The sequence below is a fragment of the Clupea harengus genome, chromosome 20 (assembly GCF_900700415.2).
Source record: "Clupea harengus chromosome 20, Ch_v2.0.2, whole genome shotgun sequence".
NCBI classification, from domain to species: Eukaryota; Metazoa; Chordata; class Actinopteri; order Clupeiformes; family Clupeidae; genus Clupea; species Clupea harengus.
The window spans coordinates 10,726,748-10,749,849 of record NC_045171.1 but is presented as its reverse complement, the minus strand read 5'-3'; the positions used below and the strand labels follow the sequence as shown (position 1 = coordinate 10,749,849).

Below are 23,102 nucleotides of genomic sequence, written 5' to 3'. Positions count from 1 at the left end.
TTAAGAGTAAGGGTTCTTTATCTGATAGATATATAAAACAAAAGATTTGTATAGAAAAGTACAAAAATAAAATGACATCAAATAGAAATCTTATATGATAAACTAACCTGTACACAAGCTAAGCCTATCCCAACTCTGTAGCTGAACTAGCCGTATAAGAAAATAAATGAAAGTAAGGTTCAGCAATACAAAACGGTAGTGGTGATACTGAGAGTAGACAAATACAAAAACATCATTAGTATACCACTAACATCAAATACATAAAGCTAAAATATACATAAAACCAAAATATACACCAGTATGTCCGAATGAAATGATACCAACACTTACATGTTCCTAACACGCACACATCTCTATCCTCCACACACGTGTGCTCCCAGGATACCAGTATGGCTATATGTCTGCTAGGTGAAACATGACAATTCACTTTAATACAGCCTGTATGCAACTTAATTTCCTACAAAATACATCTACACTAACTACATCACCTCATACTCTTCACTCTATAGCCAAAACGGAATTGTATTTCACAAATGTAAACTTAAATTTAGCTACATCCCCAAATGACAGAGCGACTGGGCTAATCCACATGCTGCCAGAATCCACAAACATTCCTTCCCAAACGAACTCATCCATTCATATAAATCAATGATATATACAATTGCATGGTTATTAAAGTATTTTAAGACAAATGTCCCACTTACCAGCAATATTAACCAAGTATCACCAAATATCCCTCACGCCAGCCACCTTCTCTGATGCACTGCGTTCTCGCTCCAGTCTTAATACCCAGAATTCACCACATACGAACCCAGGAACTACAACATGATGCAATGTAGTTTTCTGGCATTTAAAGGAGACATGTCCCATTACCACTTAGAAAACATACAACCTCAAAATATGACCCGGTTACATACATGCTTTCACTTTCCTCCCAAGAGCTTCTAGTTCTGTCAATAGTGTAACAAAGGACACTATGAAACTGTCCGACCACATAATTCTGTAAAGTTTATAGGACAAGAGGATGGTCACCCAGGGAGACTGTCAGTAAGCGATTGTGCTGTAGAGAACGTGCGTTAGAAGAACAGTGAAGCATTGCATCGCAAAAGACGTTATTAGCACAGAGTTCACTGAGGACACCAGAAACAGAAGAGAGGTCCATGCACTTAGTTCCGATAACATCTTTTGACCTTTCCTGGGCTTCATTTGACCAACAATAACAACTCTCATCCTCCACTGCTCCAAAAGGGCTCCTCTTTCTGCTCATTGAAGAGCCACTGCACACTTCATTATGGTTATATACAATATTTACTACTCTGAAGCATTCTTCGGTCCCACGAAGTTCCAACACGTTTAAGCCTTCAAGCCTGTTGTTTTAGGCGTCGGTTTGGTTAAACATTTGGCTGTCTTGTGACTTTCATCTGTGACATCACAGTCTGATTGGAAATGTGAGAAGTATACTCCCACATCGACTGACACATACTCACTCGATCACACACACACACACACACACACACATCCACCACCACCACCACCACAGAGTGAGACAATAGAGACCCACAGTTATATAAAGGGAGATAATGAGTGAGTGAGAGGGTGTGTGAGTGTTCATGTGAGAGAGAGAGAGAGAGATCAGAGCTCACAATTGTTAAGTTTATGTGAAACAAAGCAAGCAGGAGAGTTTCTTGGACTTGATATGGATAAGGAGGAAAGCCAAGAGAGACAAAAATACTCCCTAAACTGTGACTGATGTGTACATTCTCTGACGGAAGCAGAAAGGAAAGGCAGGAGCCCCTTGAACCTAACTGTTGATTTTGAACCTCAGAAATACCTGCCTGGGCTTCAGAGTGAAACTCAGACAAGCAGAGTTTCCAACGGTAGGAATTACAGGGGCGAGCAAGAGAAGGAGAGAGAGAGGAAGAGAGAGAGAGAGAGAACTCAAACCTGGAGTTTAAACACCGAAGCTCCTGGGAGAAGTGGATATACTCACCCGTCTCTTACTCCAGAGTCTGCTGTGTGACAAGAAGAAGTTATGGCTCAGTGTTACTCACTCTCACTCTCACTCTTCTTCGCCGCACTTCAATTTCAATTCACTTCTTCAAACGAGTCGGACTCATGTGAACCATGTACGTTTTCTTAAGCTGTCTTTTTACTGTAATTTCAAACCCTGTACGAGCAGTTTTACTGTACTCGCTGTTTGTGCCTATGTTGATCAGTTCACCATTGACTTTTTTTTTTTCCTAAATATACCTGGGCCTGTAGACATATTTCAATCTAATTAGTCAAGTCGCATTGCCAAAAATACTGATGTAGACCCATATTCAGCGAAGAAATTACACTGACAAGTGCTATAGGCGGAATATGTGCGCGGGGGAGGGGGCGTGGCGGCTAGTGAGCTACCCTGATAATGTCACATATTCAAGTGTTATAGGCAGAATATGTGTGCGGGGGGAGGGGGCGTGGTGGCGGTTACAAACATGAAAAAGATGGGTACGGGACTGTAAAATGTTTTGGAAATCACTGGCACATCAGTGGGCCACGGATTACTTTCTAGTCAGAATGGTGGTCCCTTGGACAAAACCAGTTGAAAACCCCTGTGTTAAACAATCGGCCTGTCTGTTAAACAATCAATATGCTAAGTCTATTTATAGATTAACATGACAACACAAACGTAGCCGATAACACCCGCATGCCGCTATTATATCCCGCTATGATGTGCTTAAATAGATGCTTAAACACTAGTGACTAGTTGAAGTGAAACACTTAGGAGTTCATAATAGTATTGACATTGTCTCTCGTAAGGTGCTACTGTTCTTGTGTTTGGTGTTGTTTCATGATGCTGAAAATGTGTATCAGTCGGGGGGATGTAGCATAAACAGCTACCAGTTACTGTCTAGTTGTGTTGTCTAATCTTGTTCCCTTGTGATTGGCTGGCACTATGGTGCCAATCTCCATCATTTACAAGCATGCCAAAAAACATATTTATGGTTTGCTATGGTAGTGGAGACTATGCCAATATGTTGGCTGATATATGGTAGTATAACTATAAGTACAACAGCTAGCGAAACTAATAAAGCCCAGGAATGACAATAAATCCATGGCAATAAGTCAGCAAAATATTTAAAACAGGCAACTACAAAACACCCTCTTTCAAATGTATGCAGTGACAAACTGAATATGCTCTGTTGGGCTATGTTATGCATTTTGGATGATAGAGATGAGGAAAAAGCTATGACTCCTGTAAACACAAAAGCATGTAACGGCTGATAATCTTAGAATATAATACGATTAGGATATATGCATCATCTTATTGCAAAAAGTGTGCAGCAATAATACTATGATAGAAACATTAAGAAAGCGAAGGAGATGGCTTTAGCTCACTACCAACTCTGTTTACCTGGCACAGTTTCCCTGTAATAATACTGCGTTCATCGTCTTCAAACCATATGTGCATTTATAACAGAATGTACAAGAGTACACCAACAGATAGCTCTCATACCTACATAAAACATATTGATTAACAAAAATCATTTGTGTTTTGGAGACACAAAGATTTTGCATTTATGTGATCAATGTGTCCTTGCACAGGAGATGCTGACTGATGCCGAGTGACTTCTTCTTCTTATACCCTTTGCTCCTTTTGGGTGCATAGGCCATTGACGAATGTCCTCCATTTCGCTCGGTTTTTGGCAGGTCTTTCAACGTCTCCCCAGTTGAGTCCTTTCCCAGCCATTGTGGACACCACCGGAGGTACAAAGACGGACATAAAAAGCCGGATCATGTGGAGTGACTATGGTAATTTAATTACCACTATAGAGATGTCTCTATCGATATATGTTCAAAGCAATTCAATTAAATTGACCGATCGCCAGGGCCCCGCCCCTTTAGTTACTGTTGCTACGTCCGACACAGTCTTGATCCTCCAGATCAAGGCAAAAGGGACTGCAATATGCAGTCGAAGGATATATCCAAAATATTAAGATCAACAATGAAGTGGACACAACAATAATCAAAGCAAAAGCATACAGGTCTCAATCAAAAAAATTAGAAACCCCACGACCTCTTCATTAAATGCAACCAGCACAACCTTGTAGACTAGTCATGTTATTTCAAAACTGGGTAAGATCTGTATATAATATTTCAAGCTAGCTAATAACCTACAAAGATTGAAAGAACACAACTTTTTGGATTTATTCAAGGGAACTGGCTGCGATTCAGACAGATCTGCACCCGCACTCTCCAGGTAATAATATCAGTAGGGTTAAAGGAAAAACTGTCTGTGTTGCACTGTGGTCCTTGAGAAACATCATTTCATTCTCTTTATTCCCCTCTTTGTATGACAACATGTGTACATCAGAATGACAATAAAGCTAATAAAGCTGATTTCTTCTGATCACCTAGGCTGTTGTGCTGCAGGGCCAGTGAGTTGGACAATGTCTGGGGTCCAGATCCAGGCCTATGACACGACGGTGCTGCTGCCCATCCTCTACCTCGTGGCCTTTGTGGTGGGCCTCCCCTCCAACCTGGTGGCCCTGTGGGTGCTGCTCTTCCGCACCAAGAAGCAGCCATCCACCATCCTGCTCATAAATCTGACCACCTGTGACCTGCTACTGCTGGTGGTGCTGCCCTTCCGCATCGCCTACCACTTCCATGGCAACAACTGGACGCTGGGCGAGCCCCTGTGTCGCCTGGTGATAGCCGTCTTCTACGGGAACACGTACGGCTCGGTGCTGAGCCTGGCACTGATCTCCTTCGACCGCTACCTGGCACTGGTGCACCCGATCGGCGAGATGGCGCTGCGCAGCTACCGCTTCTCCGTCTACATGTGCATAGCGGCATGGGCGGTGGTCGTGGCCGCCATGGCGCCCCTGCTGGCCACTCAACAGACCAACAGGCCTCAACATCACCACCTGCCACGATGCGCTGCCCGTGGACAAACAGGGCAGCTTCTTCCTTCCACAGAAGTTTGGTACAAAGGGTAAGAAAAAGAAGAAGTATAAGAAGCCTAGGAATAACAATGCAGGGCATTTCATGCACTGTAATAAGAAGCCACGTAGGAATAACAATACAAGGCATTTCATGCACTGTAATAATAGCCAGAGTGTACATTGCTGATAGATGCCAGATAAATCAACACCTCTGAGTCAGCACCATTTGTACCACCCATCCTCTTCATTCATCAATGACAGAAGCATTATAAAGCAACATAAACGTTCCTTTCATGCTAGGTTTGTAACTCTTGGCAGTTACAGTAAAAACAACAACCAGTAGGGGGCAGACGTTTATACATATGTCCATGCAACTGTTACTGTACTACTACAACCACTACCATCCAGGCACGTGCACAGATAGATCCCTAGTGGTGCTCAAGCATCTGCCCTTTTGCCCTGGATGAGAAAAGTGCCCCTTCTGCTGGAGCCAAATTTTTTCTTCATTCATCAATATTTAAGAATAAAAATATTCTCTCCGTCATCAATTCCCCCCAAATGTGTTTTGATATATGACGGGGCATTTATTTGAGTTCTTGTGAGAATTTCGCCCCGACATGCTCCGCGGCGCTCACAAGCCTCACGCGCCCCTCCCTTCTCCTCCTCCTACTTAGTGCTCATGCAGTGCTGAGCGCCCGGCCAAACGGCTGCAGCCTACTTCTTTTCTGACCCGCAGCATCAGACAAACAGGTAATGACGGTGTTTGTGCAATCCCCCGACGTTGTTTGGTGATAAATTAACCACAACATTAGCGCCGCTGAAAACATTACGTCGCAACTGGTCCGACGTTTCCAAAAAAAATGAACAAACTCAAAACTCACGAAATCCGTGATTTCAAAGCCTTGTCCAGCTGTTTACTGACGTTTGTCATGTTTAATGAAGAGAGAGAGGGAGAGAGATACAGGCAGGTAGGCAGACAGACAGGCAGGCAGAGAATTTAAAGGCAGTTTTACGGTTCTACAAATTAGACAAGTTCACTAGTTTTGTTTCATTTAAAATCGTAATTATTGAAAATAAAGGTAGGTCTTAAGTTGAGCTACATGACAGTCTGGTGAGGTATATTGTGGTACACCTCTGAGTCAGCACCATTTGTACCACCCATCCTCTTCATTCATCAATGACAGAAGCATTATTAGGTGAAACCATTTCCATTTCCGTCATATTCCCTTGCTGCGTCTGTGCCAAAAGGAATGGCATGCAGCCACACCCTTACATCCCCTTCATTTCACTTCCTTCCTCAAAGATAAAATAATTCCCGTAAAAAAAAGTCATAGAACAGGACTCTGATAACAAGCAAGGTATAATCCGAAAGGGGGGAGAGAGTGGCTGGGTTGAACAATATTGTGGTGGTAGGTGTCAGCCAGGTCTTTCTGCAGAAATGTTTGCTTGACGTGAGCTGCGTTAGTATTAATATAGTTAGAAGGGCAGCATTAGTATTAATATAGTAAGAGGGGATGTATTCGTATTAATATAGTTAGAGGAGCTGCGTTAGTATTAATATAGTTAGAGGGGATGTGTTAGTATTAATATAGTTAGAGGGGACGTGTTAGTATTAATATAGTTAGAGGGGATGTGTTAGTATTAATATAGTTAGAGGTAAAGCATACAGTGGGGGCGTGTAAGGGGGTTGGGGATCTTCATTCTAGATGTAAGGTGGGGGCGTGTAAGGGGGTTGGTGATCTTCATTCAAGATGTAAGGTGGGGGCGTGTAAGGGGGGTGGCAGGATGCTAGGTATGAAAAGGTGTGAATGCCAGGTAGGGCGGTCTAACTGACTGTGGCCATCTAAATGCTAATATGCCTGGCTCCAACCATCTTGTCATGGCTGTAGACAAATGCCAAGAATCAAGTCTAATGGCCCTGGCTCCAAACCCCTGGTGTGTCTCAGACTATGTGAAGGGATCAACTGATATGGCCTGGTATGTGAAACCTACCCATTTTAACAATACGTTTTTCATTCACCAACATTCAAGTTTTAATTTGCAAACTCTTCACAATCATTAGATACGCCCAAGCCAACAATGCTTGTCATGCCAATACACGTTTCCAGTCTGTCCAGAGGAATAAGTGATGTCAAATGCACTTTAGAAGTCCCAGTAGGACAAGGGAAAAGTGGTAATTGTCTTAAACCACAAAAACATTTTTTACAACATTTGGTATTGTAGTCTCAGTAGGCTACGATGATGAGGCCTGTAAATTCAGTTAAGTTAATGCTTGAGATGAACCTATTAGTGATTTTTCCCGTAATAATGCCCAGTGACGATATGCAAGGACCCGGCTTTTTTTTCAGAAAGGCTAAGATGCACATTTGGTCGATAGTGCTGACACTCATACAAAAATATGTTTCAGCTTAAAGAATATTAAATCATTGTACAACCCCTTAGTTACTCACCAATTCCCTTAGATCATAGTTATTGATCTTGCTTCCCATGTGGACAACAACACATTGGTGGTCTTGTTACACGTGTGACAGGATTGACAAAGAATAACCTGCACAGAAATAAGTAGCAAAACTGTGTATATTTTTTAATATTATCATTTTATCATGCATTGATTCATACAATTTTTGTCATTTCATAATTTCAGTAGATCAGTTCTTTTTCAACAAACTTCACAGTGCACCAATGAATATCAAGCCAAAGGGACAGAGTGTTATATGTTAAAGACGTTAGAGCATGTTCCCAGTGTAGAGGTCAAAGGTGTTATATGTTAAAGACGTTAGAGCATGTTCCCAGTGTAGAGGTCAAAGGTGTTATATGTTGAGGACGTTACAGCATGTTCCCAGTGTAGAGGTCAAAGGTGTTATATGTTCAGGACGTTACAGCATGTTCCCAGTGTAGAGGTCAAAGGTGTTATATGTTCAGGACGTTACAGCATGTAAGACATTAGACATTTAGCAGACGCTTTTATCCAAAGCGACGTACAGGGGAGAGAACAATCAAGCTACGAGCAATAGAGACCTAGTGTAACAATAAATACTATTTTACATAAGAAATAGAAAAAAGTGCAGGAATGTAACTGCTGTAAGTGCAAGTTAGGTACTAGTAGAAGTGCAAGTTGGGATTGGAGGTGCTCTTTGAAGAGTTGGGTCTTCAAGAGCTTCTTAAAGGTAGAGAGGGACGCCCCTGCTCTAGTAGTGCTAGGCAGCTTGTTCCACCAACGTGGAACTACGAATAAGAATAGTCTAGATTGCCGTACTTGCACAGGCGGCAGTGCTAAACGACGCTCATTAGACGAGCGCAGCATCCTTGGGGTAACATTTGCCCCTACAAGAGCATTTAACATTTAAAATGTTATGCCTTAGAAATGGGGTCTGAATTTGGCTTTTTACCAAGACTTTTAAAAAAAACTTGAGAAAATGGTTCTCCGATTCTATATACTATGATTCTATACTATAATGGCTTTTAACAGTGATTTTGGAATAGGACTTAGAACACAGGTTGTTTGTGAGTTCATTTGTCATTGTATTTTAAAAGGTGCACCTGCCCATATTGACTAGGTAACTTATTTTGGCACCGAACCTCTACCTTACTCCGTTTACCCCACCTGTCACCTTGACACCGCCTCAAGCACCAGTTAGCCCTGCTTGTTCCAAGGGTAATCAACGGGACACAAGCCTCTGCCCACTCATTATTCAGATAATGACTGTAATGGCTTTTGATTTCCTCTCAAAGTAATCCCTAAGGCCCTATGGCACCGTGTAGACCTAGGCAAGTTTGTTAATGGCCCAGTGGGGATACAGCTGCTACGTGATGAAAACAAAGTTTTTTCCGAGTAAAAGAGGACGTCTGGTCACCCCAGCGTCTTCATGCAAAGGCTCTGGCTTAGGGGCCCCCTGAGCTCATGGGCCCCTGGGCCTGGGCCCGGTAGGCTCGTTCAGTAATCCATCCCTGGCACTGAGTTCACTGAGGACACCAGAAACAGAAGAGAGGTCCATGCACTTAGTTCCCATAACATCTTTTGACCTTTCCCCGGCTTCATTTGACCAACAATAACAACTCTCATCCTCCACTGCTCCAAAAGGGCTCCTCTTTCTGCTCATTGAAGAGCCACTGCACACTTCAATACGATTTTAAAGCTGTAAACTAAATGAGATGACTGAACTGTGATGAAACACATCAATGCTGGTGTGAATATTGACAAGATCACAGTTTCCATAGAAATCAGCATTTTATGTGAAACCTTGTAACACCAATACTCCGCCGGTCCCCGTCTGAGCACGAGTCTTATCGTCATGCTGATCAAGACTCATCACTCGCTGGAGTTTACTGGGAAGTCCTCCCTTAAAACCGTCACCTTCATTTAAGACAGCTGAGTTTTATACTGAAATATGTTGAAATTAGATCCATTAAGGTTATTCATAACATGGCTGGGACCGCAGTGACTGCGTGGGCTAACATATAATAATTTTTTGCACAAATTAGCGTTAATGATCATCCAATCTGAATTTGATGGTAAGTAAACATCCATACATATTGTGTTAATTTGGGCCAGCAGTGTTTTATACATACATTGTAGAAATGTATTGAGGTTTGATCTACCAGTGGTGAGGATCATGACATGCACCGTGTCATATAACATATCCAGGGCAAGTTGACTTTTTTTTTTGTAACAGACTTGGTGTTGTACCCTGGTAGCAGTGCAACTCGAGATTTTATGCCCATCAACCGTGTCAGAATGTCCAAAGTATTACAATCGTGTTGTTCAGTCTCCCCCTCTTAAACAAGCTAACACTTTTAATTCTCTGTTACGGTCATTTGGTAGCGTGTAGGCCATTTAATATTGACTAGGTAACTTATTTTGGCACTGAACCTCTTACCTGTCTCCGTTAACCCCGCCTTCCACCTTGACACCGCGTCAAGCACCCGTTAGCCCTGCTTGGTAATGGGCGGGCCAAAATGCCCCTGGCCATTCAGATGTGTATGAATGTAGTATATTCATAGTCTTTCATTTGTCGTTGTGATGTTGGCAGCAGTCTGATCGTGGTTTCATTGTGATCTGAAATACCTGCCATAGTTGTATTATTTGAATAGAGTTTTAACTTTAATTCCAAATATTAATCATCAACCAGGACACCTCTGCACTATTCAGCTGCAAACAGCCAACCAAAGGGTTACTTGAGCCAAAGGTCTTATGGCCATAAAAATACCATTGGATTGGTTAGTGGGTGTATTGAAATTATGGTATTTAGTATTTAACCAACCATTTTAAGATCTCTATGCTTTTACTCTCTTACTCTTGGCTAATGCTTTCTCTCTCTCTCTCTCTCTCTCTCTCTCTCTATCTATCTCTATCTCTCTCCACCCCCCCTTCTCCCCCTCTCAATCTTTCTCTCTCTCGCTATCTCCCCCGTCTCCATCTCATCTCTTTATATTATTCACTCATTCAGGTTGGGTTTGATTTCCGTTACATTGGATGCATTCATGGTTTATCAGGTTTATTTTGTCATTCAAGTGTATTTGTTTTAATTGGCATCCAAGCTGTTTATTCAATTGTTATTATGTACAGTTGTATTTGCTTTTTACCAACCACATTCCGTTTGGTGGATACTCATAACATTTAAGCTTACCGTTGTAAGGCAGAAATGGATCCTAGGAATGGAAAATCACAGATGGCATTCTTCCTCTGGTAACTGCTCATTTGGTGGGGCCTAGGTGTTGATTTATGATTCCCCCAACAAACATTCCAGAGATGCACTGTCCCAATTGTTGATCTTCCCACTCCCTGCTGAGACTCCACACCTATGTCTCTGGTTCTCTCTCTGTGCTTGTCCATGCCGGGGTGAAACTAGGGGCAGAGTGCTAGAGTGCTAAAGTGAAATGTTGCATTGTAATATGATTTCTTTGTCATGTTTGGGTTTATTTGAATGGTCTCAATCTGAGTGGGAAAATGGTATCAGTTCTACAGCTGTATATATTAATTAAAACATGGATATCAGAGACCTGATTATTGCGGCGACAACTGAATGTCGCCGAGAGGCTAAGTAAGGGAGATTCACTTGAGTGACGCGCTACCAACAATTTCAATGTCCGCTCTGGAGGTTACGATTTCTTCTGTTTAATTTTATAGGCAGATAAACATCTTTCTTGAACAGGACAGCAGATAGAAAAGTGCAAGTGCTTCTGTGCAAGGTGGCGATAATAAATATACATGCAATTCATCCAATAAGCGTTTTAGTTAGTCCATAAAATCCAAAGTTCCAATAGTCCATAAAATCCAAAGTTCCAATACTCAGCATATTGAGCGGTCAACAAAAACTGTGCTCTCCCTACTCACCCCCTCGCCATACTACCACAGGTGCCCAGGTGCATATATTCATTCACCAATTCCTATGCCAATACCCACGTGACTTGCATACACACCCACCAGATACCAAAATAAAAGCACCAAAGCACAGACCAATTCAACCATGGCATATGGCCGCTATACTGATCATTCTGGTCTCTGTGAGAGTGCAAAGGTATCTCTCTTTGGAGGGGGTCCACCCCAAATTTGGGTGAGAACTCCCTCCATTTTGGTTGTTAATGTGTGATTCTCATCTTGAGAAACCTCTTATCTATTGGGGTAATTATTAGACCAGATGCAGGACAAAAATGGGTACTTAAAGGTAAGACAGTCAAAGAACTTGGAGCATTCTGTCTTCAGATCTCCCTCACAACCGTGTGAGTAGTCATTTCTAAGCAGCCAGGTACGTTCATGTTCTCTAAGTGTTTTAGGTTTCATGTGGTGTTTTAGACTTATATTATTCACTTAAGACTTGTTAAATGTGTAACCTTTAGTTGTACCTTGTACCTGACATAATAAATTGGTAATTCTGACCCACTATGACCTCTTCTGAAATTCTTAACTGAGGATTATTCAGTCTGACTAGGATTTAGTTGCAGACCTAAAGCGGCCAAAAACGTAAGACTTTGAGGTTCCTGGGTAGAATCAACTGGGCTAGACATGCTGCAGATAAACTGTTAATGGTATAATATAGGGATAGGATTCCTGACCAGCCTCTGCACTGGATCGAATGGACATATAGTATAGAGTGGACAAGCAGTCTGACGCTCTGTCACTGAGCCAACGAGATCGAACAAGCTGCAAAGTCATTTTAACAGCCCTGTAGGACCTCTGGGTTAGTCCAGAACTAGATGACAGATTATGTCTGTGGAATTGCCAAAATGGAATCGTACGGCCTTGGCAAGGTCCTTAAATTGACACTATTCCTTTTGGAGAAGAATCCGGTTACTAAAGAGTAAGGGAGGAAATTCATTCTACAGACGATAGGTGCATTGAGTTGGAGATCAGCCTACAACCCCGGTAGAAATATACAGCAAAAGCGAGGAGCTTAGACTGGGTTCCCAAACGAGTGGTCAGACACAGAAAATGGAGTCAGATTAAGTATGGTCGTACTAAGAAAAATGTTTTTAAAAATGTAACTTTTTCAGCAAAGCAGAGAGAGAGACTAAACCACCCAAACCTTCAAGACGCCTATTCCCTCATTGGTCTAGGAAAGTTACGTCTCACACCGTTTATTGTAGTAGTAAACTGTTCATTCATGAATCATCCATTGAACATTACTGTGTAAGGTCTGTGTTCTGTCCATGTCTAATTTCTGAGTTTGTCTCCCTTGTGTGGTCGCATGTTTGTTCCCGTGTCTAGTCCTCGTGCTTCCTTGTTCCCGCCATGTGCTTTCCCTGTGTTTGTTTGTCTGTGCCATGTGCCCTCTTGTTGTTGTCCGTGTCTCCACCCCTCACCTGTTCCCAATCTCCCGGGTTGTGTGTGTCATTGGGTTCACCTGTGTCCTGTTAATTCCCCTTGTTTAGTCCACCTGTGTCCTTGTCTGCCCCGCCTTGATTGTTCTCACCTGTCCCTCGTTATCTGTTGCCTGTGTGTATATATAGTCCTTGTTTTCTTGTTCCTCGTTGTGTCGTCGTAAGATTGTGTTTCATGGTATGTTCCTTGGTTTGCCACTGCTCCTCGTGTGTTCCTAGCGTTTAGCGCTTCCGCCTTGTTCAAGTGATTACTCGTGCTTCTGACCTCTGCCTGCCCTACAACTGTTCTCCTGCCTATTCCCTGTTTGGATTTGTTTGCCTACTTTTGGACTGCCTACCTGTGTACCGAACCCTGCTAGTAAACGTTTATTCTTCTGAATCTACCCCTGTGCTGAGTCGTGCGATTGAGTTCTGCACAACACCCACCATTCGTAACAGTACGAAGACACCAAGGATGGACTCAGACTCAGTGCTCAGATGCAGTTTGAGCAAACAAGCCTCCTCTCTCTGCCTCGTGACAAGGGAAATAGAGGAGCAAGGAAGAAGTTCCCTGAAGTTCCTGAACCTGCTGTTGGGACAATTCGAGCAGCTCCTGGATCGTTGGGATTCCCTCGCTGCACCTCCCTCTCCAGCTCCGGTTCCATGCCGCCTGGATTCCGGCTCCAGGGTTTCAGCTTCACTCACCAATACTGCTCTGGCTTCAGCTCCGACTCCACGTCTCCTGCCTCCCGCCTTCAGGACAGCCGCAGCCGCCCTAGGAAGAGCTTCTGACGCTGTCAACCTCGAAGCAGCCTCTACCAATGCCACCATCAGAGCGGTCTCTGACGCCGTCAACGCAGCCTTTGGAGCTTCCACCCTTGAAGCAAGCTCCGCCGCCCTCGAAGCTGCCTTTGTAGCATTGGAAAGATTTTCTGTCACACCCAAAGAAGCCTCGGGCGCTGCCTTGCTCGATGCAGCTTCTGCTGCCATCGATGCAGCCTCTGCCACCCTCGAAGCAGCCTCTGACGCTGCCGCCTCCGAGGTCGTCGCTGCTGCCCCAGATGTAGCCTCCGTCGCTACCACTCCCAAAGCAGCCTCTGCCTCCCCCGAAGCAGCCTCTGACGCTGCCGCCCCAGAAGCAGCCTCTGACGCTGCCGCCCCTGAAGTAGCCTCCGTTGCTACCGCCCCAGAAGCAGCCTCTGACGCTGCCGCCTCCGAGGTCGTCGCTGCTGCCCCAGATGTAGCCTCCGTCGCTACCACTCCCAAAGCAGCCTCTGCCTCCCCAGAAGCAGCCTCTGACGCTGCCGCCCCAGAAGCAGCCTCTGACGCTGCCGCCCCTGAAGTAGCCTCCGTTGCTACCGCCCCAGAAGCAGCCTCTGACGCTGCCGCCTCCGAGGTCGTCTCTGCTGCCCCAGATGTAGCCTCCGTCGCTACCACTCCCAAAGCAGCCTCTGCCTCTCCCGAAGCAGCTTCTGATGCTGCCACCCCCGAAGCAGCCTCTGACGCTGCCGCTCCTGACGTAGTCTCTGTCGCTACCACCCCAGAAGCTACCTCTGATGCCCCCGATGTAGCCTCTGTCGTTACCACCCCCGAAGCAGCCTCTGACGCTGCCGCCCCAGAAGCAGCCTCTGACGCTGCCGCCTCCGACGTAGCCGCTGTCGCTACCACCCCAGAAGCAGCCTCTGACGCTGCCGCCCCCGACGTAGCCTCTGTCGCTACCACCCCAGAAGCAGCCTCTGACGCTGCCGCCCCCGACGTAGCCTCTGTCGCTACCACCCCAGAAGCATCCTCTGACGCTGCCGCCCCGGAAGCAGCCTCCGACGCTACCACCCCCGACGTAGCCTCTGTCGCTACCACCCCAGAAGCAGCCTCTGATGCCACTGACGTAGCCTCCATCGCTACCGCTCCCGAAGCACCCACTGCTGCCCCCGACGTAGCCTCTGTTGCTAGCAACCTCGAAGCGGCCTCTGTCGCTGCTGTCCCTGAAGCAGTCTCTGAAGAAATTGCTGATGGTGACACCACTGAGGTCTACGCCACAGCAGAACCAGCCGCCGCAGATCAAGCCGCCGCTCTCCCTGCAGACCGAGCCGTCGCTCACCCTGCAGACCGAGCCGTCGCTCACCCTGCAGACCCGGCCGTCGCTGACCCTGCAGACCCGGCCGTCGCTGACCCTGCAGACCCAGCCGTCGCTGACCCAGCAGACCCAGCCGACGCTCACCCAGCTTGTGCGTACCCTACAGCCAGTGCTGCCGACCCGGACCCCGCAGCCACCGCTGCCGACCCACACCCCGCAGCTGACCCGGACCCTGCTGCCACAGCTGCCAACCAAGATCCTCCAGCATCCGTTTCCGATGCAGGCCCAGCAGCACCCTCTGCCGAGACCGGTCCAGCAGCACCTTCTGATGGCGTCGCTGCTGAGGGCTCTGCTGTTCCAAGCGCCCCTGGCCGGAGTGCCCCTGTCCCGAGCGCCCCTGGCCGGAGTGCCCCTGTCCCCAGCGTCCCGAGCGCCCCTGTCCCGAGCACCCCAGTCCCGAGCGCCCCTGTCCCGAGCGCCCCAGGCGCCCCTGTCCCGAGCGCCCCAGGCGCCCCTGTCCCCAGCGTCCCAGGCGCCCCTGTCCCCAGCGTCCCAGGCGCCCCTGTCCCGAGCGTCCCAGGCGCCCCTGTCCCGAGCGTCCCAGGCGCCCCTGTCCCAGGCTCCCCTGTCCCGAGCGTCCCAGGCTCCCCTGTCCCGAGCGTCCCAGGCTCCCCTGTCCCGAGCGTCCCAGGCTCCCCTGTCCCGAGCGTCCCAGGCTCCCCTGTCCCGAGCGTCTCAGGCGCCCCGGTCCCGAGCGTCCCAGGCTCCCCTGTCCCGAGCGCCTCAGGCGTCCCGGTCCCGAGCGTCTCCGGCGTTCCTGTCCAAGGTGTCCTTGCGCCGGTTCCAGGCGTCCATGCGCCGGCCCCAGGTGCTCCGGACCCTGTCTCCAGTGTTCCTGGGTTCCCTGTCCCAGCTGCAGCAGACCCAGGGTTCGGTGCCGCCAGCCCTAATGAACCAGCGAGTCCAGGTGCCACGTCTACCCCAGCCACTGGCCCTGCAACCCCAAACACCAATCGATATCGCTGGCATCTATTTGTTGTTAGGGTTGTTGTTGTGTTTATTGTTGGTCTGTTTGGCCGGTCGCCAAAGACTCTGCCCCTGTTTGGCCACCCACCTGGCCGGTCGCCAAAGACTCTGCCCCTGTTTGGCCACCCACCCGGCCGGTCGCCAAAGACTCTGCCCCTGTTTGGTCATCCACCCGGTCGGTCGTCAAAGACTCTGCCTCTGTTTGGCCATCCACCCGGTCGGCCGCCAAAGACTCTGCCCCGGTTTGGCCACCCACACGGCCAGCCACCAGACATTCTGCCCTTGCTTGGCCGTCCACCCGGTCAGCCACCAGACCCTTCTTTCCAGCCTTCTGTCTGGCCCGGCCTGCCCGCCTGCCTTGCTCTGGACCCCCTCCACCCACCCTAGGTGGATTTGATCTGTTTGTTTGTGTGTTTTTGGGCTGTCTGGTCCGGTCTGCCCGCCTGCCTTGCTCTGGACCCCCTCCACCCACCCTAGGTGGATTTGTTCTGTTTGTGAGTTTTTGGGCTGTCTGGTCCGGTCTGCCCGCCTGCCTTGCTCTGGACCCCCTCCACCCACCCTAGGTGGATTTGATCTGTTTGTGTTTAGGGCCGTCTGGAATCCGGCCCTTAGAGGGGGGGTACTGTAAGGTCTGTGTTCTGTCCATGTCTAATTTCTGTGTTTGTCTCCCTTGTGTGGTCGCATGTTTGTTCCCGTGTCTAGTCCTCGTGCTTCCTTGTTCCCGCCATGTGCTTTCCCTGTGTTTGTTTGTCTGTGCCATGTGCCCTCTTGTTGTTGTCCGTGTCTCCACCCCTCACCTGTTCCCAATCTCCCGGGTTGTGTGTGTCATTGGGTTCACCTGTGTCCTGTTAATTCCCCTTGTTTAGTCCACCTGTGTCCTTGTCTGCCCCGCCTTGATTGTTCTCACCTGTCCCTCGTTATCTGTTGCCTGTGTGTATATATAGTCCTTGTTTTCTTGTTCCTCGTTGTGTCGTCGTAAGATTGTGTTTCATGGTATGTTCCTTGTTTTTCCACTGCTCCTCGTGTGTTCCTAGCGTTTAGCGCTTCCGCCTTGTTCAAGTGATTACTCGTGCTTCTGACCTCTGCCTGCCCTACAACTGTTCTCCTGCCTATTCCCTGTTTGGATTTGTTTGCCTACTTTTGGACTGCCTACCTGTGTACCGAACCCTGCTAGTAAACGTTTATTCTTCTGAATCTACCCCTGTGCTGAGTCGTGCGATTGAGTTCTGCACAACACCCACCATTCGTAACATACTGTGCCATTAGCTTATGATTGGTAATACTGGAGGTCATTTAATAATTTCTTGGAGTCAGATTAATCATATTTTTCACAATATTTACTACTCTGAAGCATTCTTCGGTCCCACGAAGTTCCAACACGTTTAAGCCTTCAAGCCTGTTTTAGGCGTCGGTTTGGTTAAACATTTGGCTGTCTTGTGACTTTCATCTGTGACATCACAGTCTGATGGGAAATGTGAGAAGTATACTCCCACATCGACTGACACATACTCACTCGATCACACACACACACACACACACACATCCACCACCACCACCACCACAGAGTGAGACAATAGAGACCCACAGTTATATAAAGGGAGATGATGAGTGAGTGAGAGGGTGTGTGAGTGTGCATGTGAGAGAGAGAGATCAGAGCTCACAATTGTTAAGTTTATGTGAAACAAAGCAAGTAGGGGAGTTTCTTGGACTTGATATGGATAAGGAGGAAAGCCAAGAGAGACAAAAATACTCCCTAAACTGTGACTGATGTGTACATTCTCTGACGGAAGCAGAAAGGAAAGGCAGGAGCCCTTTGAACCTAACTGTTGATTTTGAACCTCAGAAATACCTGCGTGGGCTTCAGAGTGAAACTCAGACAAGCAGAGTTTCCAACGGTAAGAATCACAGGGGCGAGCAAGAGAAGGAGAGAGAGAGGAAGAGAGAGAAAGAGAGAGAGAGAGAACTCAAACCGGGAGTTTAAACACCGAAGCTCCTGGGAGAAGTGGATAGACTCACCTGTCTCTTACTCAAGAGTCTGCTGTGTGACAAGAAGAAGTTATGGCTCAGTGTTACTCACTCTCACTCTCACTCTTCTTCGCCGCACTTCAATTTCAATTCACTTCTTCAAACGAGTCGGACCCATGTGAACCATGTAAGTTTTCTTAAGCAGCCTTTTTACTGTCATTTCAAACCCTGTACAAGCAGTTTCACTGTACTCGCTGTTTGTGCCAGTCGTTCTCTGTGTGATTGTTTTTTGTGCAATGCGAAATCAGATCCTCATTCCACCACGCTTCTGAAAAAGCCCTGGTCTATCTCTCTGTCTTTGTTTACATGCTTCTGACAGATCAGAAAGCTAGTCATTCCAAATAAGGCTGTTTTCTTTTCAGCAGAACAGTAGGTAGGGAGAGAGCTAAGGAGCACTGTGGAGAGGTACTGGAAAACATTCCACAGGAAACTGGAAAAACATGTGTTGGCAGTATAGTCTCTCCTCTCCCTCAATACTAACAGAGAGGGGGACAGGGTATTTATGCTGCTGATGAATGCCTACATCTAATTAAAACAAAACATACATTAACAGTCTGAGTGTGTTTTTTTATGAGTAAATGAAGCTGAGACCCTATGCCCCCGGCCAAAAACAGAACCTGCTGCCTAAGTCAGTACTTTACCACTCCATGTTGTATTGTGGCTGTGCCTGAACAACTGGAAATATAGCAGCACTCACGCTGTTTAGTGTGCAATGGGCCAACCTTTGTCAAATGTTCTGTCATGAGCAAAGTAAGAGTACGAGTAAACACTTTACTTAATAATCATGAAAAAAAAATTCAATTCAATTTGATTTATAAAGTGCCAAAACAAAACAATTGTCTCAAGCCGCTTCACAGAGCCCAGTGCCTGGACCCCCTTAGAGCAACCACAACAGTGACAGAGGCAAGAAAAAACTCCCTGTTAATCAGGAAGGAACCCTCAAGCAGAACCACAGCCTTATAGAAGTATTCAGCTCCTACTGGCTGCAAGTGAACCTTTGCAAGTGGACCTCTGACTAGTTGAAGTGAAACACTTAGGAGTTCATAATAGTATTGACATTGAGTGTCACACTCGTAAGGGGCTACTGTTCTTGTGTTTCATGTTGTTTCATGTTGAAAATGTGTATGCAGTCGGGGGGGATGTAGCATAAACAGCTACCAGTTACTGTCTAATTGTGTTGTCTAATCTTGTTCCCTTGTGATTGGCTGGTACTATTGTACGTAGGAGGTCTATATGCTGTGTGTGAACTGGAATGCTTCAGTAAAGTGGCATGTACCGTCCATGGTGTCAATCTCCATCATTTACAAGCATGCCAAAGAACATATTTATGGTTAGCTATGGTAGTGGAGACTATGCCAATATGTTGGCTGATATTTGGTAGTATAACTATAAGTACAACAGCTAGCTAACTAATGAGGCCCAGGAATGACAATAAATCCATTGAAAGCCATGGCAATAAGTCAGCAAAATATTGAAAACAGGCAACTACAAAACACTTTCTTTTAAATGTATGCAGTGACAAACTGAATATGCTCTGTTGGGCTACGCTATTCATTTTGGATGATAGAGATGAGGAAAAAGCTATGACTCCTGTAAACACAAAAGCATGTAGCGGCTGATAATCTTAGAATATAATACGATTAGGATATAAGCAGCATCTTATTGCAAAAAGTGTGCAGCAATAATACTATGATAGAAACATTAAGAAAGCGAAGGAGATGGCTTTAGCTCACTACCAACTCTGTTTACCTGGCACAGTTTCCCTGTAATAATACTGTGTTCATCGTCTTCAAACCATATGTGCATTTATAACAGAATGTACAAGAGTACACCAACAGATAGCTCTCATACCTACATAAAATATATTGATTTACAAAAATCATTTGTGTTTTGGAGACACAAAGATTTTGCATTTATGTGATAAATGTGTCCTTGCAGAGGAGATGCTGACTGATGTTGAGTGACTATGGTAATGGAATTATCACTATAGAGATGTCTCTATCGATATATGTTCACTTCAATTAAATTTTATTTATATAGCGCCAAAACAATAGAATTCCCTCAAGGCGCTTTACAGAGCCCAGTGCCTGGACCCCCGTGTGGGTTCTTGCATAGTTTGTTCAACAAAATTCTGTCACTTTTTCCTGTGCACTGCTTTTACTCCGACGTCTGATTCATGCATTTCTGCTTCTGCTGAGCAATGACACTTTCTTGGAGAAATGGTCTAGTTTGGTCATTGCTTCCCATTAATGTGAATGATTGCATTCATTAGTCACAAATTATAGATTATGAACATTACAGGAAAGAATCAACAACTCAAATCAGATTGTGGATATTCCAAAGGATGCATTAGCACACACGCCCAACAAGCGGGATAATGGCAGGACAGGAGACACTTTAACATGATCACAGAGGTCATCTGGTTCATGCTCTCCTCTCAGTCCACTTTGATTACCTCACTGCACATATAGTTCCATACCCCACTCAACACACCCACCTGCACAACTATTGGTCTGAATTGCTGCTGCTACTGCCACTGAGGGCCTCATTTACTAACATTGCGACCGCAGCTTAATCTGCGCCTTTGCATTACCGCAAGGGAACTGGCTGCGAGATCTGCATCCACACTCTCCAGGTTGTAACATTAGGATTATGGGTTGTAGGAAGTGTTTGAGTTTTTCTACTACAATTTGTATAGTGTGTATATATATACATACAAAATATGTACAGTGTTTTGGATATCGTTAAGGCCTAAATCAAATGCACTTTTGAATTGTATTTATTGTGGGTTTTTAATGTTCTGTGTTGCACTGTGGTCCTTGAAAACATCATTTCATTCTCTTCATTCCCCTGTTTGTATGACAACATGTGTACATGAAAATGACAATAAAGCTGATCTCTTCTGATTACCTATGCTGTAGGGTTGCGCAGCTTGGGAATGGACAAATGCCACAGATTGAGCCCGGCTGCTATTGGCCAGATCCAGGCCAATGACACGACGGTGCTGCTGCCCATCCTCTACCTCGTGGCCTTCGTGGTGGGCCTCCCCTCCAACCTGGTGGCCCTGTGGGTGCTGCTCTTCCGCACCAAGAAGCAGCCATCCACCATCCTGCTCATCAACCTGACCACCTGTGACCTGCTACTGCTGGTGGTGCTGCCCTTCCGCATCGCCTACCACTTCCATGGCAACAACTGGATGCTGGGCGAGCCCCTGTGTCGCCTGGTGATAGCCGTCTTCTACGGGAACACGTACGGCTCGGTGCTGAGCCTGGCACTGATCTCCTTCGACCGCTACCTGGCACTGGTGCACCCGATTGGAGGGCGGGCACTGCGTAGCTACCGCTTCTCCGTCTACATGTGCATAGCAGCATGGGCGGTGGTCTTGGCTGCCATGGCGCCCCTGCTGGCCACTCAACAGACCTACAGACCAACAAACCTCAACATCACCACCTGCCACGATGTGCTGCCCCTGGACAAACAGGGCAGCTTCTTCCTGCCCTACTTCGCAAGCCTGTTCACCATTTGCTTTCTGCTGCCACTGCTGGTGGTGGTGTTCTGCTACGGCTGCATCCTGCACATGCTGGTCAAGGCTGGCCGGCGCTACAACCACGCCATGCGTGTCACCGTGCTGACGATAGTGGTGTTCCTGGTGTGTCTGTTGCCCAGCAACGTGCTACTGCTCTCGCACTACTCCAACATGGTGAGTGCGGATAAGGCGGGCGAGGACAACCTCTACGTCCCCTACATGGTAATGTTGGCACTCAGCACCTTCAACAGCTGCCTGGACCCCTTCATCTTCTACTACGTGTCTGAGGACTTCCGGGAGAAGGCGCAGCAGATGCTGTTCTGCAGGAAGCCCAAGCTGCATGCCACCTCCAGCAAGCAGGACACGTGCTCGACCTCTGGGTCATCTCGGTCCAAGGTGACGCTGCTGTCCACCTCGGGCCAGGTGATAGTTATTCCTGAGGCCACCACGTTGAAGGGGAATATCGCCTGATTGCAGGGGTGCGGGATCGGGGTGACTAGAAACTGCTACTGGGGCATTGCAAGCTTCGCAAGTAGTGTATATGTGACTGCAAGTGCTGCCCAGTGACTGCCCTCTCCAGATGGAAGAACCAGAGGTCGACAGGAGACAAAATACAGCGCCATTTACCTTTTGGTGTTAACATGCATTTATCCTCCTTGCTAAAGCTCTGCAAACCGGAACCGGAAGTGATATAAGAATATAATCTCCATTTCACTCGGAATGGCTATAAGAAAAGACATCTGTTATATCTATTGTGTTATGCGGTTAACGTGTGAAGTCGTGGCATTAAAGGTCCACATTGGTGTGATTGTAAAGACCATATAAAACATGGGAGGTAATTTGGCTTATTTCTGCATGTCTTACTGACAGAACGTACGCAGCAAAAATGTCCTTAAAATGTCGATATGAATGCTATCAAAGACTTCTAGTCTTCCCTTGAAAACCATACATCTGTATTGTCATGTTGTCAGTCCTGAACACCTTCTGTAGATCTAGACCCTTGAAAATTCCCGAGTGATAATTCCTTCCCAGAGGTCTACAGCTGTGACTATCAGTTCAACCAGCGGCATTCCTTACGGCCGACGCTGTGACCCAGGGCAAGTGGAGCCCTGCAGGCCAGAACTCTGACTCTGTATAGAGATGTGAAGATTCTATAAAAACACATGTGGTTTGTAGTTCAAGTTCAAGTTCAAGTTCAAGTTTATTATCATTTACTCATAAACAGCATTTATCAGTAATGAAATTCTTTGTGCTCAGTGTCCGTTCAACTTAGAGAATAAATAAATGAAATACTGGAGAATGGAGAAAAAGGGTAGGAAAAAGAGAAACAAATTGTAGTGCAAAAAGATATTTCAGTATCAATATTTCAATATTATTCAGTGTTGGAGTATTTTTGAGGATCACGCAATGAGAAGACAGAACAACGGCAAATTAATTTACTCTCACAATATACAGTACATAGACAGTGTTCTTGTTTTTATCTTGCTACAGCAATGTGTAATGCCGCCATTTAGTGAAATCTAAAGGAATGACAAAAAATGTTCTCATGAAGAATACAATTGATCTAATTTACAGTTTGACAAACTTGCTATACCTGGATTGCGTATTAGCAGAACAGATTTACCGTGCCCTTTTTTTTCCACCACGACAATCCAGTGGATTACAAGTCTTGCTAAGCACACAGTGTTTATTTCGAGTGGCTTGTTCGTTTACAGAAGTGGTCATG

General features: G+C 46.2%; 2 protein-coding genes and 1 long non-coding RNA gene across 3 annotated transcripts; 2 read left to right on the top strand and 1 right to left on the bottom strand.

Annotated features, from left to right (window-relative positions):
- Positions 1–901, bottom strand: LOC122128546. The gene is made up of 2 exons (XR_006151423.1): positions 331–901; positions 1–207 (listed from the first exon to the last, which is right to left on the bottom strand). It is a non-coding gene; the product is annotated as an uncharacterized LOC122128546 (long non-coding RNA).
- Positions 902–2,598: 1,697 nt separating this feature from the next.
- LOC116225219 (proteinase-activated receptor 4-like) lies at positions 2,599–5,015 on the top strand. Its single transcript, XM_031587353.2, has 2 exons — positions 2,599–3,795; positions 4,402–5,015. The coding sequence occupies exons 1-2, from the start codon at positions 3,780–3,782 to the stop codon at positions 4,980–4,982; spliced, it is 597 nt and encodes a 198-aa protein (XP_031443213.1). The 5' UTR covers positions 2,599–3,779; the 3' UTR covers positions 4,983–5,015.
- A 12,001-nt stretch (positions 5,016–17,016) lies between these two features.
- LOC105903180 (proteinase-activated receptor 4-like) lies at positions 17,017–22,557 on the top strand. Its single transcript, XM_031587352.2, has 2 exons — positions 17,017–17,977; positions 20,772–22,557. The coding sequence occupies exons 1-2, from the start codon at positions 17,884–17,886 to the stop codon at positions 21,845–21,847; spliced, it is 1,170 nt and encodes a 389-aa protein (XP_031443212.1). The 5' UTR covers positions 17,017–17,883; the 3' UTR covers positions 21,848–22,557.
- Positions 22,558–23,102: the final 545 nt, after the last annotated feature.